The following is a 17,962-nucleotide window of genomic DNA, read 5'->3' on the forward strand; positions in this document are numbered from 1 at the left end:
GGGATCCCGCACACCCCTACTTGCTAAGATAAAAAATGTGGCATGAAAATGCAGTGAATGGTTGCAAATGAGGATTTTGGAAAGCGAAGTTGAAAAACTGGTTGACATGATTGGCCTGTGATTGGCTGTGGTGCGAACGAAATCACGTGATTGTTTTATTTTAAAGATGTCGAAAATTTGTTAAAATCATATCCCCGCTTTTCTAGTGTTCTTGAGTGCATGAACTCTGGACTCTGTCGAGTATATTAGTATTTATAAAATAATATTGTAAGTTTGAGTGCTGCTATTTAAATTTATTTAATGTGTCTTTTTAAATAGGTCGTGTGAGTCAAACTTGCCTTTGAATCGTTTAATTAGGTTCTTTGTGGATAAATTCTCAATGAAGTAATCTTGTATAGTTTTTAGATTTGTAACCGGTTGTAACAAAATCAAATTCTATACAATAGCTCAAACTTACATTCGGAGAAGACAAATTTTCAGCATTTCTCTGCGATATTTCGAAATTCGATGTGTCAACTGGTAAATATGCGATATCGCCCGAACGGATTTCTTCAAATTTACAGGAGGAACTACTTACTGAAATCAGTTTCTGTAGCATTGTCGAAGTTTTTCGAGGTATTTTCTTTCGCGGAAATTGAAAACTTGGTAAATGTTTACTATCCTTCGGACACCTATAACTTCCGAGTTTTGTCAATTTTTGAAATTTGTACTTACCTATCTCATTCGCGGATCATTTTTTAATGTGTATTCACGTTTTTTTGATCAATTTTTTTTTAAAAAAAACTGTAACTGAAGAACGTACGTTTCCGCAAATGGTTCGTGGGGCTATGTGAGAATGGTGTGTGGGGCTACGCATATTTTTTCGAAACCAATTTTTATCTGTAAACTATTGTTAACCTACCTAACCTAACCTTACCTTACCGGAAATGGTTCGTGGGGCTATGCATCAACGGTTGAATTTCCGCTATGAAACATTCCTGCATCACACAAAACACCTTCCAGATGTTAGACAATACTACAGGAACTTATTACGGTAAGTAGTTTCGGTAACGTTATCATATGAGGGAAACTGATTCCTTCAAATTTCCTGCAAATTTACAGGAGAAAGTACATACGGAAATCATTTTCTTTAGCATTGTGGAAGTTCCTGAATGTAGATTTGATCCATTTTAATGTGAATGCGTGTTGTTTTCTGCGAAAATCTCTGTCGCTGTTTCTGCTCCCACCATTTGCTTTCTGCACGAGAGTGCATTGTTCCGTGTGTTAAGATGATGCAACCCCGTAGCCAGTGTTTCAGCCTCGCCGTGTTTTCACTAGAACATGACGTGTCTAGTATCTTTAATTATTTTTTTTAACTATGCTTGCCTAACCTAACTTAACCTAACCTTACGGAAAATGTTTTTTGGGGCTAACGTGAATGGTTTGTGGGGCTAATGTGAATGGTTTGTGAGGTTAACGTCAATGGTTTGCGACGTATTAGCATAATTTCAAATCCGGGGATGAAAGTACAGTTGGGAGCTGAGAAGACTGCGAGGCTGAGGAATGCGAAACTGACCTGCCTGTTGTCGCCGTGTGCAGTCAGCTCGTCTTCCTTTCAGGGTGGCAGCGGCATAAATAAAAAAGGCATGGTACGAAAACGCATTGCAAATGAATGGAACATATTACATAGTAACAAGTGAAAGCAATACTAATAATGGAATAAAACTTCACAAATCAAAGCAATCTGCTTCCAACGTGACTAAGAAAGTAAGGGTGTGTGCATGCTTTTTGTGTATTTCCTAGCATCTTGTTAATGCTTCTTTCCTGGACATGGATCAATTAATTTTAACTTATGCAGGGTAGTACATTTTCTCCCTCGTTTGTATTTACATTTTGGTATGTAGCATCGCTCTTCTGCAACTTTCGGATTATGGAACATGAAGTTGTAATGTCTCGGCCCCATTGAATTATCCACCAACTACGCCCTAACACCCCACACAATTTTTATAAAAGGACAAATTTATGGTCATTTTGGCTCTAAGTATACCTTTTCACACACATAAACATGAACGTACACCCCTCAAAGATAAAATTCTGAATAAACCTTTGCTCAACCCCCGAGCCGGCTTTCCCGCTTTTCGTTGCATGTTAATTCTATTGATAGTTAACCTTCAGCGACCCAGTTTACTATATATAGTCTGCTCTATACATATACATTTACTTATACACACACGCCAGAACATTCATTCGATTTTTAAAACAAATTTATTTCCGCAAACATGGAAGAAGTGTGAATTCCTATGCCGTTGTTGGTCTTTGAGATGTCCCGTGGCTGACATCATCCGTGGAGGTTCACGAATGGTTCCGAACTTTTCCGAACGCCAGACTGCACCTCACACTGTAAGTCCCGATTCCATTATCAGGTTCTCACCCTTTCCTACAGGGACTTCTGCATGTCTGGCAACACTGAAAAATTGAACACCAAGTCGAAGCTTCCCTCCCCACACTTCCTCTCCGTTCATCCCCGAACCTCACCCCGCACTTGCAGTCTTCTCAGCTCCCAACTGTAGATATTTTCTGGTGAACGAGGTTGCAACACTGCATAAATCGACAAAACACACTCAGAACGCCCCCTAAACCAGTACGCTATCACGGCCATAATGTGTTACAGATTGGAAACAACAAGTAACAGTAAGTACTTGTAAATCTAAGAAATAGACATTGATATGCATTATTTCACTTTAGGAAATGTTCCACATTCGAAAATAACACGTTAGCAATGTAAAGAAGTCCGAAATATATGATTCGTAGGTGTTTCCCTCATACGATAATAGTACCGTAGTTTCTTCTGTAGAAATGAAGAAATCTGTCCGAAGGATAGTAAACTAGTACTGAAAACTTCACCATAGAATGCTGCAGAACTATGCTTACCTAACCCAACCCAACCTTGCCGGAAATGGTCCGTGGGGCTATCGTGAATTTTTTTTTGGGCCTATCGTGAATTTTTTTGGGGGCTATCTGTCAATGGTGTTTGGGGCTATCTGTCAATGGTGTTTGGGGCTATCTGTCAATGGTGTTTGGGGCTATCTGTCAATGATTTTTGGGGCTATCCATCAATGGTTTGTGGGGCTATCCGTCAATGGTTTGTGATGACATAATGAACACAAAAGTAGGTATTTTTCGGTGAAGAAGATTGAAACACTGCATACCCCACTCCAAATCGACAAAACACAAGCACGACGAGTGCATGCCATATTGTATGTTACCCAAGCGGAACAAGGAATACAAATAATGACTCGTAATATGAAAAGTTGGCACTATTTTATGGAAAAAGGCATAACTTCACCTTAAAGAATCTTCCGCGATGCAGAATAGGTTAGTATCAATGCTAAAATTAACGAAATAAATGAGTGAGAGGTGTTCGGGCGATATCGCATATTTACCATTTTGTATATTGTATTTTAATGTAGGTGATAAAATAATGAAAATATATGTGATAAATCTAATTGGTTGAAAACGATCCTATGTGGAACTGGGTATATATTAGCCCCGTCTAGTAGTCTGCACTTTTTGACACTCTGTGCAGTGCTAGGGTTCCCAACTCTAAGCTGAACAATTCCGGGACAAGGACAGCCCCTCACCCCAAATCTTAGGAGTATTAAAAAAAAAAAAGTCTGAATGCATTTTTAAGGTATTTTAATCTGATACTGATACTTACAGGGACAGGGATGCTTCAGTTGCATCAGCAGGGTGGCGACAGACCTGGAAAACCTGGAAAACCGGGAAAAGTCAGGGAATTTGAGGTGTCAAAAAAAGTCAGGGAAATGTCAGGGAATTTCGTCTTCATTGACTTTTTTTAAATTTTTATTTTATTTCATTTATTTATTTAAAGATATCGTTATGGAACTCTGCACGGGAACAGGAAATCTCGTTTGTAAGTTTCGGCCTCAACTTTTAGGCCCCTTTTATGCGCAACACAACCACGGCGCCAGAAACCAGTGATGGCAGGAGGAGAGAGAGAGAGAGAGAGAGAAATTTCTCTCGCCCGGGCTTCTCGGCGGGAATTTTAAATTCGAACACTCTTTGGAGGAAAATTGTTATAACTCGGGCACTATGGGAGCAATCTATTTTTGTTTTTTCAGCTAGAACATCAGCGCATGCAACCGTGTACAATTCAGAACACCGGACTGAGGAAGGGGGCTTGGGGGGGACGTCCCTCGAATTTCAATGGAAAACGCATAAAAATCAGGAGTTTGCCCCCTCTTCTCCCGCTATTTTGGGGAGAAGGCGCGAACTTCAGTATTCTTATCAAATAATGGACATTTGTCAAAAGAATGAAACATGTTTCATGTTCTTGGGTGCAATACAAGTTGAATAATAAGCCAAAATGTGATTATTTTTTTACGAAAAATAGGTAATTTGCATTTTTGGAGGTAAATTGTTATAACTCTGGCACTATGGGTGCAATCTACTTCGGACAAGTTTTGTTTTTCAGCTAAAACATCATAGCATGCAACCGTGTACAATTCAGAACGCCGAACCGAGGAAGGGGGGTTTGGGGGCGCGATCACCGAATTTCAATGGAAAAAAACCCTAAAAATCTGGCGTTTGCCCCCTCTTCTCCCGCTATTTTGGGGAGAAGGCACAAACCGTAGTATTCTCTTCAAAGAATGGACGTTTCGAAAGAGATTGAAACATGTTTCATGTTCTTGGGTGCCATACAAGTTGAATAATGAGCCAAAATGTGAAACTCTGTTCGGAAATGTGGCATAGATATGTTGCGGAGAGGGGTGATGATAGCATATAGTATCATCGGGGGAGTAAAGGTTAAGCCTCTAAATATTACATGGAAAATGCATTGAATTATCATTTTTTGTTGTCCGTATGGGAGTAGTAAGGGGACTTTCAACAGATGGAGGGGATAAGAGCGGGTGGCGCCGTCCGATAGTTGTCGGACGTCGTAGTAAGGCATTTTGTTGGGCAAACTGAAGGAACATGGAAACAAATAGGTTCCATTGATACATACGATTTTTGTCGAATATCGCCACCCTACAAAGTATCTCACTACAACATGCGACAGAAATTGCATGGACTACAACATCCAACAAAAATCGAATGCATAAACAAGAAGAACTTTAGACTGCAAATATGCTGCTGGAATTTTATTACTCTTCTGGCTCACTTCACCTTATTTAATGTAGCAGTGCTTACGAATTTTTTCTTTCATCATCCTGACGTATTACTGGTTTCGTTCAAGTTAACATACGTTTACAATGACATTGCACTATTCTTAGATATCTTATTGCACTATTCTTAGATATCAAGAAGAATCCAACGAAATGGGATATATATTGAATAATATCACGAAAAAGTGAAACATAAATCTGCATTGGTGAACCTTATAAAAATTGACAAGCTAGTGTTGCCTACGAGACGAGACTTTGGCCTGTCTCGTCTAGTGAAAATGCTGTGAAATGCTGTCTCGTCTCGAAAATATTCGTTTGTCTCGGGACACATGACCAATCTCGTCTCCTCTCGAATTTTTAAAAGCCTGTTCCGTCTCGTCCCGTGGGCAACACAAGTTCATGCTCCCAACGTCAAATTTACTGCAACACTAGTATTGCAATGAAATTAACGCCACTCACTGTCCTGTCTGTTTTAAACTCATGAGAGATGGTCATTAATCTCTCACTGAGTAAGGTTAATGTTCAAAATTATGAAATAAAATACTAATAATAAATACGTAAATATTTTAATATCATATTTACTCGAATCATTCAATCATAAAAGCAAATCACTTTCTTCAAGAATTGACTTTTCTCTGCCAGCCCTGCTAAATTTTCAGTTTCCATCTACTGATTTATACGAGGGGTGGCCAGAAAGTAATTTCGAATTAGTAGGGACATTGATTTTCCTCAAGCGCCAAAACCGTGGATAATGATAATTGCTGCGAAGCTATGTTCGGGAATGTGCAGTGATGTCTGGACACATTTTTCGCCCGTTCAAAATATCGAAATAATGCGAATTTGGCATAAAATGCGAATTGTTGGCGTTTTTAGTGATTTTTTTAAAAGAAATGTCCTAAAACAAAGAAAAATTCCATGAAATCCAACATTCTTGTTTTTTCTAGGCCATGTTTGTGTACATAGAACATGCAAGTTTTCCAACATTTTACTCAAAAGTAAACTATAGACTTATACGTACATGGAATAATTCCGATAGCCACATTAAATCATGTATTTCCCACGATTTTTTTAACTTCTATCAAAACCATTTGCATCACAGAGCAAAGTGGCAGGGTTCTAACAGGAGATCGAGTGCGTATCTACCGTCACACGGGAGCCACATCTTCGTATTTGTCGCACGAGATATGTTTTGAATTACCAAGCTAAGTGCGCACCATCGGCATTTGTCGAACGAGTAATAATGGAGCTCAGTCGTTAGGGCGTCTGACTACTATGCGAGAGACCCGGGGTCAATCCCCTGCGGGGGAGAACCGGGATGTTTTCGAAACTGCTCTGGCGCCCACCCAGCATCATATGAAGCTTATACCTTGATGAAACTTTGAGGGATAAAGATAGCCAGGAGCGTGGTACTGATGACATCACCCCTACCTTCAGCTGTGATCAAGAAAGTATGGGGCCCTAACTCCACACCCCTACTATACACCTTCATGGAAAAGTGCAGGGGAGCACTTTACTTTTACTTCCTCAAAAATCTGTTCCAACATATCAAACTGTCACGAAAATACGTAGACCATGTGACCTACAATTTAAAATAATAGTTTAATAGTATTACGTTTCGGTATATTTGGCAGACAAATGTTCTAAAACAAAAACGCGAATTTTGGGAAACGTAACACTAACAAGTCAAAAAAAGATAATGCCAATTTTTGGTGCCATAATATATCCGTATCTGTCACGTGAGATTGATTTAATTTTTTTGGTGCGTCGCCACTTATGGTCATTATGCACCCTTCAGTATATACGGGGAAAATTCCATTATCTAAAATCCTTACCTTAAAATTAAAAAAGCGGTATGGAAAATAACTTTCCCAAAATAACTTTCAAGATATCAAACTCTCACGAAGAGGCGTAAGCCATGTGACTTACAATTTTAAACAGTAGTTTAAAAACACCTGAAGGTGTAATTTCTGTGCCAAATTCTGAGCGTGAAATGTAGGCTACATCCCAGTCGGTGGGAGACTGTATGAGAGCTGCAATCTTTAACCTAGAACTGTCCTAAAACGGCTGCATTGCAACTGTACCAGATTACAGCTACATGCCACCTCTTCCTGCCTGCATGTGTGTGTGTCGCTCTCCGACCACTAGTGCTGCGTATAGGCACCATTGGAGCTTTTTTCAGGATGCCCCTCGTATATGAACTTTCAGAGCTTTTATTATTAGAGTGTTCCTGTTTTAATGTGTGATTAGCTAAATCAGGTACCTATACAATGCAATTCTATAAATTCCTTGCGTTAAATTTCTAATACCTACATACCCTTTTTGTCAGCATTAATGGTATAACTGCATGTTGTTAGTTTCACAGTACTTCACTTGGATATACTGTACTAAAGCAGAAATCCCATTAATAATGTAAGGAAATATGACACTTTATTTTGTTCGATTCGTTTGTTTCACTTATATGCAAGAGTTAAGTTGTTTGCTTTACAGAGAAGAGAGAAGTAGCTTTATGCATTGAAAAATGAGTCCGCACTCATGGTTCTTGCAAGCAGAGAGTTCCAAACCTCAGTGGAAATATCAACATATAATACCGAGAATGGTGACTGATAAATTACAAATTGTATTTCTGAATCAATCACTCTTCACTCTTATCTCATTTAGTCGTAACTTTAAAAATAATCAAGTATTTTATTTTAAACTTACTGCGTATGACAAAATTCCGTGAATTGTGAATTGTAATAATTTTCCAAATTCACTATTTTGCAGTTTGAATTCAAATCATAGAGAATAGAGAAATTAAGTCAATTTCATAGAAGATAATATTAGTACTTAACAAAACCATACGTGGATCTGTATGAGTTTATTATTTCTATTTGCAAAAACATCGATGTAGTTTAGTTTGTAATTGTCAGGGAGAAATGTAAATTTTGTCCTGGAAAACCTGGAAAAGTCAGGGAATTTCATTTCTGCTTGTTTGTAGCCACCCTGATCAGTCGTACTGGATGTAAGGCAGCCATCACAGCTGATACTTTAAACCTATATGTATGTTTAGATTTGGCTCTTTTCACTAAGTCAGGCCTACCCTTCACATAATCATAGAACTCCATGCAGGTCATGTAGTTTATTTTTACCTGTATTTCAGCTTTTAGTTGATTCTCACTTAATCTGTTTCTCGTGTCCGTATACATATAGCCCATTACACTAAACACTCGCTCACAAAATGAATTTCCAACAGGCACTGACAACACAAATGATACTAATTTTAGAAGTTCTTTGCATTCTGGAGCTTTTTCAAAGAAAGATATCCACTTTTCTTTCACGGTTTCTTTATTGAGGGAGTCTATTTACTTCTCAGAACACAAAAATCTTCGTACAGATGATCTAAATTTAATCAACTCCTCAATTTCTTCCCATGTGGGTGGGTTGCGTAAAGACAAAACAGCCATTGTCTTAAAAGTTGAATCTTCAAAATTATACCACTTTGAAATGTACATTAGCGCTTTTTCAAAAAAGCATTTGCACTTGTTTCGAACTTCCTTTTGTCTTCATTTTTCATATTATTTAGCATTCTTTTTGCTTCACTGCCATAAAATTTATAATTTTGTTTGCATTGAAGCTCAGATTTCACTTTACTCATTAAGGTATGCAGTTCGGTGGACATAAAATACTTTGTTTTCTAAATGCTGAATGCTGGTATAGAATAATTTAAGCACATTATGGATAAACCATAATGTACACAAATGAATGGAATCATCATCCTCACTTCCACCGAATACTGTCTACAGCATGTTACTGCACTCTCCTTCCCCTTGGGATAAAAAGTAAGACTTAAGAGCTTTCCAGTTTAACAGAAGGCGTTCAATAGCAGGATACAATGAAAGCTAACGTGTAGGCACGTGTCTTAGAACTGTTTTATATTCTACATCAACAAAGTCAAATAAATTGTTTTAGCTCCTCGTTTTGTTTGGCTGATGAGGAAAATTCATTATACACTTTAATGACAAATGCTTCAATATCAATATACCTAAATGCTTTTACGGCTGCATAAAATATTACTCTGTTTAGTACTAACTAAGTTGTCTGTGTTTTTTTGAAGCAAAAAGTACCTGTATAGCACGTTTTCCTTCATACTTTATACTGAAGCTTTGGATGCATAACTTACACTTAGCATTGTAATCATTCACTTTCCGAATCCATTTACCCCATTCCTCTTTTTCTTTTAGCCAGTCGTCCTTAAAAATACAATACCTTTTAAGTTTCTTGTTCTTGGGCGATGGACTCGAATCTGATACCGGCCTTAGAGACATCCTCGATGAGAAATAAAAGACTTGTACACAAGAGAAATAGTTCACAAATCACAATAATAATAGTCCAGTACTTGGCATTCACACACCACGTAGTAACAAGCCCGGCCAGTCGCATTCTCTTGTTTCTTCGTTCACGATTGTGCGTTGACGCTGACAATGCTTCGTTGTTGATACAATCAAGGGGAGAATGTACACAGTGTTGCAACATGCTGGGCTTGAGGATCACCTACCACAAGAAGAAAAAAATCATTTGAAAAATCTCATTTACTAATTACTGTAATTCCAGGATTTCTTGCATCTCGGAAAGATAAAAAATTCTTCCGGGACAAGGCAAACTATACCTGGTCAAACTGGGATGGTTGGGAACCCTATGCAGTGAAGGTGTATCCAGTGTCAGAGTGGTGCAAGGAAATTACGTTCAACCAACTAGACTGCGGTGTTCAAGTTCAGAAGATTCAACAAATGCCTGTCTGCTGCTTTAAACGGTCATTTGATTAGTTAGCATGCACCACGACCATACACCGGTCCTAGAGGTAGTGCAGACTTCAAATACACTACTTGACTCCAAATCAATGAACTAGACGACTCAGTGTTGCACCGTTCAACCAACTAGACACTTCGATGCAAAGTGAGTCAAATCGAGTCAAGAAGTTCAGAGAACTATACAGGGCTAAGTTTAATATAGAATATAAGGGAACAAGTTTACAATACTGGACACTCTCCAATTTCTATGAAATTTCGCCTACTTACTAATTGTGAACTCCTAATCATGAATCTGCATGTAATAATTGGCAGTCAAGTATGGAAATTTGAGGGAAAAAAAATGACATGAACTGTTTTCTTAACGTTACGTAACCCTACCGTAAGAGCAGTAGCTCCACGGAAGATGCCATTTTCCAAACTCGAAGAAATCAAGGCAAGACAAGGTATAGTTCTCTTAGCCAAAATATTAATTTATCTTTTTATTTATGCTAATGGAACCTAACCTAACAGGCCTAACCTAACCTCGTAGGCATTCCTCGTCTGTTGTCAATACAAGGTAACAAGATTGTTGTGCGTAAAGGAAGACCATTAACGAATTGCAAAAGAAAGATGGTTCCGAATTGCTGTGTATGGACAATCACCGTGGTAAATCGCAAGATTATTTTACAAGTTCTACACGTAAATGTACAATTTTAACAAGTGACCGCCAAATATGAACTACAGATACGTCATCAGGACACCGAAATTAGTAAGTAGGCGAAATTTTATAGAAATTGGAGAGTGGTCCGGTATTGTAAACTCATGCCAATATAAGTTCTGGAATTAAGCATGCACACAAAAATATATGCTCAGACACATAACGGAAAGTAACTATTCATTTTTTCTTCAACCCTGTGCTACTCAGGGTTGTATCTCTGTCTGTCATACAGTTACTCGTAGCTGAGCAAAGTGCTCGCTCACCCCATGCATTTTTATATCTGCCTCAGTCGGTAACGCGTCTGACTACCATGCTAAAGGTCACGGGTTCGATCCCCGGCTGGTTCAAATCCGGGAACTTTTCTAACATCGGAAGAGGCCCCGGCGCCCACCCAGCGTCGAATAAAATGGGTACCTGGGGAAAACCCTGGGGGGTAAAGGCGTTTTGCTGATCACATCACCCCCACTCACGACCGGATCAAGAAAGTGTGGGGTGTTACCTGCACACCCCCTGTATGCCTTCATGGCGTGGTGCTAAGCACAGGGGAGCACTTTACTTTTTTTTGTAATAACGTTGTTTGCTAAATTTGACTGCTGATCAAAAGGTTTATCTAATTTATGTATATATGATGATGATACTGTTTGTGAATAATACACATTTTAATGTTTCATTTACTTTATTTTAGGGATGGGACCGATTAATCGGTACTCTATCTGTATCGGCCGATATAGGCATATCAGTGTATCGGTTTATCGGTAAAATTTTCGATTATTTTACCGATCCGATATATCGATTATTAACTGATAATTTAGTGCAAAATTCTACCATTTTGTTGTAATTTTTATGGATAATATCCATGCCCTACTTTCTAAAACAGTAAATGTCTAAATATGCAATTTATCTTGCACTGCAGTCACCTTGAAACACACATTTAATAAAGAGGTTAGTGAGCCTTTCAGGTTCTTCAAGGACCATTTCTAATTTTATATCGGATCGGTAGAATATCGGTTATCGGTATCGGTAAATTTTATATCGGTACTTTATCGGTATCGGCCAAAATTTCATATCGACCCATCCCTACTTTATTTAGTTTTGAATACACTATTAAAGGAAATGTTTGCATAACTGCTGCAAAGTACAGAAATCCAAGCAGTGTCTTTATCTCGTTCACATTTGTGTCGAACAAGTCACACTCACAAGTATAATTTTGTCTCATTTTGTGCAAACTAATGTTTGTACAATTCACTAGTTCAAGAATCACATGGTCAGGGAAGAATATTTCCCAAGACTCGAGAACTGTTGTCCCATGATGAGCAGTTCCTTTCACATCTGTCGGGATAAATGACTACATTCTTCTTGTTCCTTTGCCTGCTGGGTGGTGAAGGATGAATGTTCCACACCGTGACATTGTGCTTGCCGACATATTGAGGCCCATGGTGTTTGCCAGTGACAGTATCATCAGCCGCCACCCCACTGCTGCTGTCGTGGCTACTGTTACAAACCTCATGGTCTGCTAGGGGGATGCCTACCTTTTCATCCTCAAATTCCTCAAAAAGGCAATTCCAAGTCAGTTCATCGCATTCCATGTTCAATACCACTTCGCTATCAGAATCGCACTACTTTGCGTTAGCACAAAAAGTTGCACTGTTTCTTGCTGGTGAGGGTCGTGCTCCATTCTGCTCGTGCCTCCGACATGACTGAAAGAACGATGGCTCAGAAAGCGTTAACAATGACTCATATTTTGTATTGCGGTATCTTATTGAAGGGAGACTCTGAAAGGAAGGTAGACGAGAGCGAGAGCTTCGCTCTCACACTTCCATGAAAGTCAAATTACAAGCATCTGAAACAAAAGGAAAAGCAGCACTCGCCCACGAGTAGCGGTCGATTAACTGTATTGTTAGGCCACAACTACTTTCACCAGGTGGTGATAATCACGAAGTGCTGAAGACCAGGAAGTTTTGATAGTAATTTTAATGCTAACAGGCCTAAACGTAGAAAACCCTTCATACCTACGTCATGTAACATTTTTGGATCTGATTTTACCACATCTCCTGTGAGTTTCATGCTGAAATGCTTGAAAGAAGTTGTGAAAAGGTTTTTTTCTTCAAGTATTAATTTTTTTCATTTGCAGAATATTGGCAAATAATCTCTGTGTTTAATTCATGGTGTAATTAATGTTCGTATGTACTAGGCTATGTATTTTCTTTCTTTGCAGATGGATGTTAGATCAGGTGAAGGGAACAATGTTTACTATGCAGGCGGTGGCTATAATGAAAACCTATGGCTTGACCAGAACTGGGATGGAGCCTATGTCGATGTCCCAGGAAGTTCTGAAAATAGTGATGAGCTGTAAGTGGTTGTAGATTTTTTGATTTGTAATTGTTATAGTTTAATCTCTCTCTCTCTTTGTATATTTGGCACACTATACCTTCATCCCGTACATTTAATGTCAGCTTGGGCCGGACCCTGTGGCCGAGTGGTTAGCACATCGTGCTGCGACGCCAAGGGTCCCAGGTTCTAATCCCGCTCGGGCTTGGTTGTTTGTGAATGTCCATCCATCAATTTCATCACTCATCCCCATCCCCATCTTCGCAAATTAACCAAGAGGTACAAAACGCGAAGTAAAATAAACTAAATCAATCAATTAATGTCAGCTTGCGTATTTTCAGTTTTAATGTTCTCCTTTCATTTTTTATTAATTTTCTGGAGGTATGTTGTCTTATCCCACCGCTTGATTTCTTTGTAGGTTTTATATTATAGGATTTGTTTCATTCCATGTAAAGTGTACAGTTCTTGTTTGATTATTGCTGTTCTGTTCCATTTTGTTTTTATTAAGAATGTTTCTAAAATATTCCATCCATCTATTTAGAACTTCCGATTTTTGTAATACTGACATAATATTACCTTCTATATCTTTACACATCATTGGAATATTGTTTGCTGTTTAAAGAATTGTATGTCTTTAAAAAAGAGTGTTGTTTCATCTTTCAGTTTTTCTTATGTTTTCATTAACCATTTCTGTGTCATTTATACACATTTTTTAGTTTCTTTCCTTTCTATAATATATGTTTCCTGGCTGGCCCTAGTCTTTGTGTGCATTGCTTCTTGCTTCATTCTTTTTTTGACCAATTCTACAATCTTCAGCCCACCACTCATTTTTGGAAACTCTTCTTTGATTTTGTACAGCTTTGTTGGTTGCTTCTTTTATTGATGTGTATTACTACATCCTTCATTAACATCCTTTCTTTCCTCAGGATTTTTCAATTTCTCACATAATGTTGTTTCATATTTTTTCATTTCTTAAGGTTTAGAATGTTGGATTTATCCAATTTGCTGTTTTGCCAAAATTTTATCTTGTAGATTACAGGAATTGCCTGTTCTAGAATTATTCTCACGATGTGATTCAATATTGGACCATGTCATTGATCTCACATCGTTAGAGCTACCCTTCTAATATCACAGTTTTATAGTTATCAGAGTATTAAGCTTATTGCTGTGGAATGGAGTCTATTTTTGCTGCTCAAATATTTACAGCTGGATTTATCAATTTCCATGACTTGCGTAACCCACAGGGTAATTCAGGCTTCAAAAGGTGTTGTTTCGGTAAATTAATCCTAAATTTCATGTTTACAAGTTTATTTTACATCATTTCATGACAAAACATGGCATCAAAATGCACCTCACACGTTTCACGAACACAAAAAATTAACACTTCAATGTATTATTTCACATTTCGTGTTTTCATCAAAAAGGAAATATGCATGCCCCCATACATTATTTATCAAATCCTTTGTATTACTGCTAGTCAACACATGATCTATCTGATTAATAGTGCACTGGTTAGGTGGTATCCCAATTCCTTTATGTATCGTATTTACTCATGTATAATGCACACATTTTTCCAAAATTTTTGCCTCCAAAAACTGTGGTGCATATTATGCATGGAATAATTGGGACAGCCAACACAAAACTGTACAGTGTCATTCCATGATTTTGTGACACTTGCATTGATTTTTCATGATTACGGAACCCTATCATATTACATATCGTTGTAAAGCTTTAATTCTGTAGTTTCTGAATATGGCAACAGTATTCCATTCAAAATTGCGACACTAATGAGCAATGCAGTTGAAATAAGCTCATCACAAAATGAAGAAACATTGCAATTTTTGTGGTACTTTGGAAAAATAAAATAATAATTAAAATGTATTACTGGTCAAATAATATGATATACATGAAGTGTGCAAATGCCTTAATGAAAGAAATCTTGTGCTGCTAACTGCTAGTTTGAGAGTCCTGAATGTGCCTCTAATAAATGTTACATTAGTCATGGAAAAAGTATATATTTTGAAAGGTTTTTTTTTTTTTAGAAAAAGTATAGAGAAAATGAGCAAACCCATGTATAAAAGTTTAACTCTTCATGGTCCACATAGCAACAGCTTTACAACCTAAAATAAGAAAGCCATTTCTTTAACCTGGATTATACTGCACATTACATATGAGATATAACTTTTTGTAACTTTTCCCCAACAAAATCCAGGGTGTGCATTATGCACGGACGTGCATTATACATGCGTAAATATGGTATTCCTTTGTTGGAATTGAGTACAGTTACTTTCACACTGTTTGCAACTGCAAATTCACCCAATATTTCTCCATTCTTACTTGTTATATCTTGTAATGTGTGCCTGCCTGTTATACAGAGTGATTCAAAAGTGTGGAACCACCCTTATAATTTCTAAAGATATTACTGAACAAGAATAGAACCATATGTAATATCCAGGAGCAAATACTGCATTCCCTGATGCCATCTGCCATCTTGGGTTCAACTTTATATCAAAATCATGTGAAATTTTATACCAATCTTGTTTGAATTGTTGTATAAGTTCACTTTATGCACAGATAGGCTAATTGGGTCTGGGCCTACAGTTTAAAGTGGGATCTGAACCACTGTGAAATGTGCCTTCACCAGGTATCAAACCTGGGACCCCTTGATTACAAGGCGACGATGTTCTACAACACCATCAGGGAGGCCTACAAATCTTGTCATAAAGCTGTTGATGATTAACAAAAGTAATACAAATTATTTTAAAATCTACTGTTGTTCTAATCTCTCTTCATTTGGCACATGTATGCATCATCCGTTCCCACCCCAAACTTTTTAAACTTCTTTAACGTGCTCATTGCTCATTGAAAATGTGTATAGTCACCCCATGTGCTGAAATTTTTTGCACCACAATATTTTTCTTTTTTTTTTTCATTTGGGACTATAGACACCATAAAATATAAAGTTTCCATGGAACCCCTGCCTTTCCCAAATGCCATTGCTGTCGTCACCCTCATTTTGATCCTGAACAAGTCCAGTTGGCGCATGTGCACTTCTGTCCATGGTTTCGGCTAAGGCAACTGGACAGTAATCTGCTTCTTTGGTAACTAAAGACATTAGCAGAGCTATGTGATTTTAATATACTTGCAGTTTGAATTCTTTACTTGTGACCTATCCCAGCAAAGACTATTTTGAAGAATCTCTCCAGTAGAATCTTGGTGTGGTTTGTGTTCATTGTTGTCTCAGTATAACTGATAGAAAATAGGCTTATGGTGCTCCAATATCAATAAAGAAAATAGGCTTATGGTGCTCCAATATCAATAAAGAAAATAGGCGTATGGTGCTCCAATATCAATAAATCACTTCAATATTCCAATTCATAAAACTTTCATCTGCTTAGAATTTCTTGTACAGCATTCAAGTGAATTTTCGTGTGGTTTGCTATCACTGTTGTCTAGATATCTCTAATAGTTTATCTCTATATTTATTTTTATTTATTTATTAACGCCTTGTTTTAAATGGCGGAGTTAAGGCCGTACGAAGCCTTTTCTTCCACTCAACCATACACATAAAATTACACATTATTATATTATACCGAAAGTACATTAAGTCATTTCACATAAGTCCACACACACACACATTATACTCATACACACAAGTCTTAACGCCCTGAATATAACACAAAATACAAAATATATAATACACAAAATACGATATTGGAATGCAAAATTTAAAATTGTATAGAAGTAATTACAAAGTATTTTAAGAATTAATGCACTTGCATATGCCCTTTGGTCTGCTTGACAGGGGAAGATCTAACGAGAATTCTGAAGAGAGTGGCGAACACGTCTGCTAAAGGAAGCGACGGAGCTTACTGTTCTAGTGCTTTCTGGCAACTGATTCCATAGTCTTACAGCCGATACAGAGAAAGAGTTGGAGAAGAAGTTTGATCTGTGGACGGGGATAGAGAGAACTGAGGAGCTGCGTGATCTGGTGTCGCGATCGTGAAATTTGTAAAGAAATTGGAAGCGAGAGAGGAGATAAGAAGGTAACTTGAGGTTGACAACTTTGTAAAGTAAAATTAGTTTGTGCAGCGTTCGTCTTTCTTGCATACGTAGCCACCCCAATTTGAGAAAATAAGGTGATAGGTGGTCCCAATATTTTAAATTAAAAATGTATCGTACGCAGGCATTTTGAGCACTCTGAAGACGTCTAGCTGACTCACCTGTTAAGCCGGAATACGCTACGTCACAATAATCTAAATGGCATAAAACTAGGGACTGACATAGTTTAGCCTTGATAGAGGTGGGGAGGAACTTACCCATGCATCTTATAGAATACAGAGATGCGAAGACTTTTCTACATGCCGAACTTGTGTGATGTGACCATGATAAATTTCCGTCTAATACAATTCCCAGATCTTTAACAGTTTGGTTAAATGGAATGTGAGTCGAATCTACAAGAATGGAAGGCTGAATGTTAAGATCTACGTAACGTTTCAGTTTATCGGAAGCAATCAAAATTGCTTGTGTTTTATTAGGGTTAATATACATGCCATTGTCTAACGACCAGTTAACAGTCCTCTCTATATCTTCATTAACCTTGGAAATGCCATCGCTTAACATTACTGGGGGTGCAGAATAGTACAACTGAAGGTCATCGGCATACAGGTGATAACGGCAGTGTTTTAAGATATTTGGCAGGTCATTAATGTATAAAGAAAATAATAAAGGGCCGAGTACGCTTCCTTGCGGAACGCCACAAGTGATCTCAGATAGCACCGAGCACTTTCCATCATAAACCACCCTTTGTTTACGTCCAGTTAAGTAGAATTTGACCCAGTCGGTTGCAGAGGTGGTGAAATTAAAAAATGATTTTAGCTTGAAAATGAGAATATCATGGTCGAGTGACTGGAAAGCTTTTGTGTAGTCCAATAAAACTAAAACTGTCGCCTGTCTACAGTCCATAGCTTGTCTGACGTTGTTGG

General features: G+C 37.9%; 1 protein-coding gene across 4 annotated transcripts in view; it reads left to right on the forward strand.

Moving 5' to 3' along the window:
- Nucleotides 1-105: 105 nt before the first annotated feature.
- The window catches only part of LOC145988343 (uncharacterized), a 487,907-nt gene continuing 470,050 nt past the window's right edge, over nucleotides 106-17,962 (forward strand). For 3 of the 4 annotated variants that reach the window (XR_014441741.1, XR_014441742.1, XR_014441743.1), the window contains exons 1-2: nucleotides 108-267; nucleotides 12,865-12,998. Coding sequence is in view for 1 of the 4 variants with exons in the window: in XM_083123209.1 (XP_082979335.1) it covers nucleotides 12,865-12,998 (134 nt within the window). In the remaining 3 variants the exon portion in view is untranslated. Of the gene's footprint in view, nucleotides 268-12,864; nucleotides 12,999-17,962 lie in introns of all 4 variants that reach the window. The other variant, XM_083123209.1, reaches the window with a different exon arrangement.

This window comes from Lepisma saccharinum, chromosome 5 (assembly GCF_977018435.1).
Source record: "Lepisma saccharinum chromosome 5, izLepSacc3.1, whole genome shotgun sequence".
NCBI lineage: Eukaryota > Metazoa > Arthropoda > Insecta > Zygentoma > Lepismatidae > Lepisma > Lepisma saccharinum.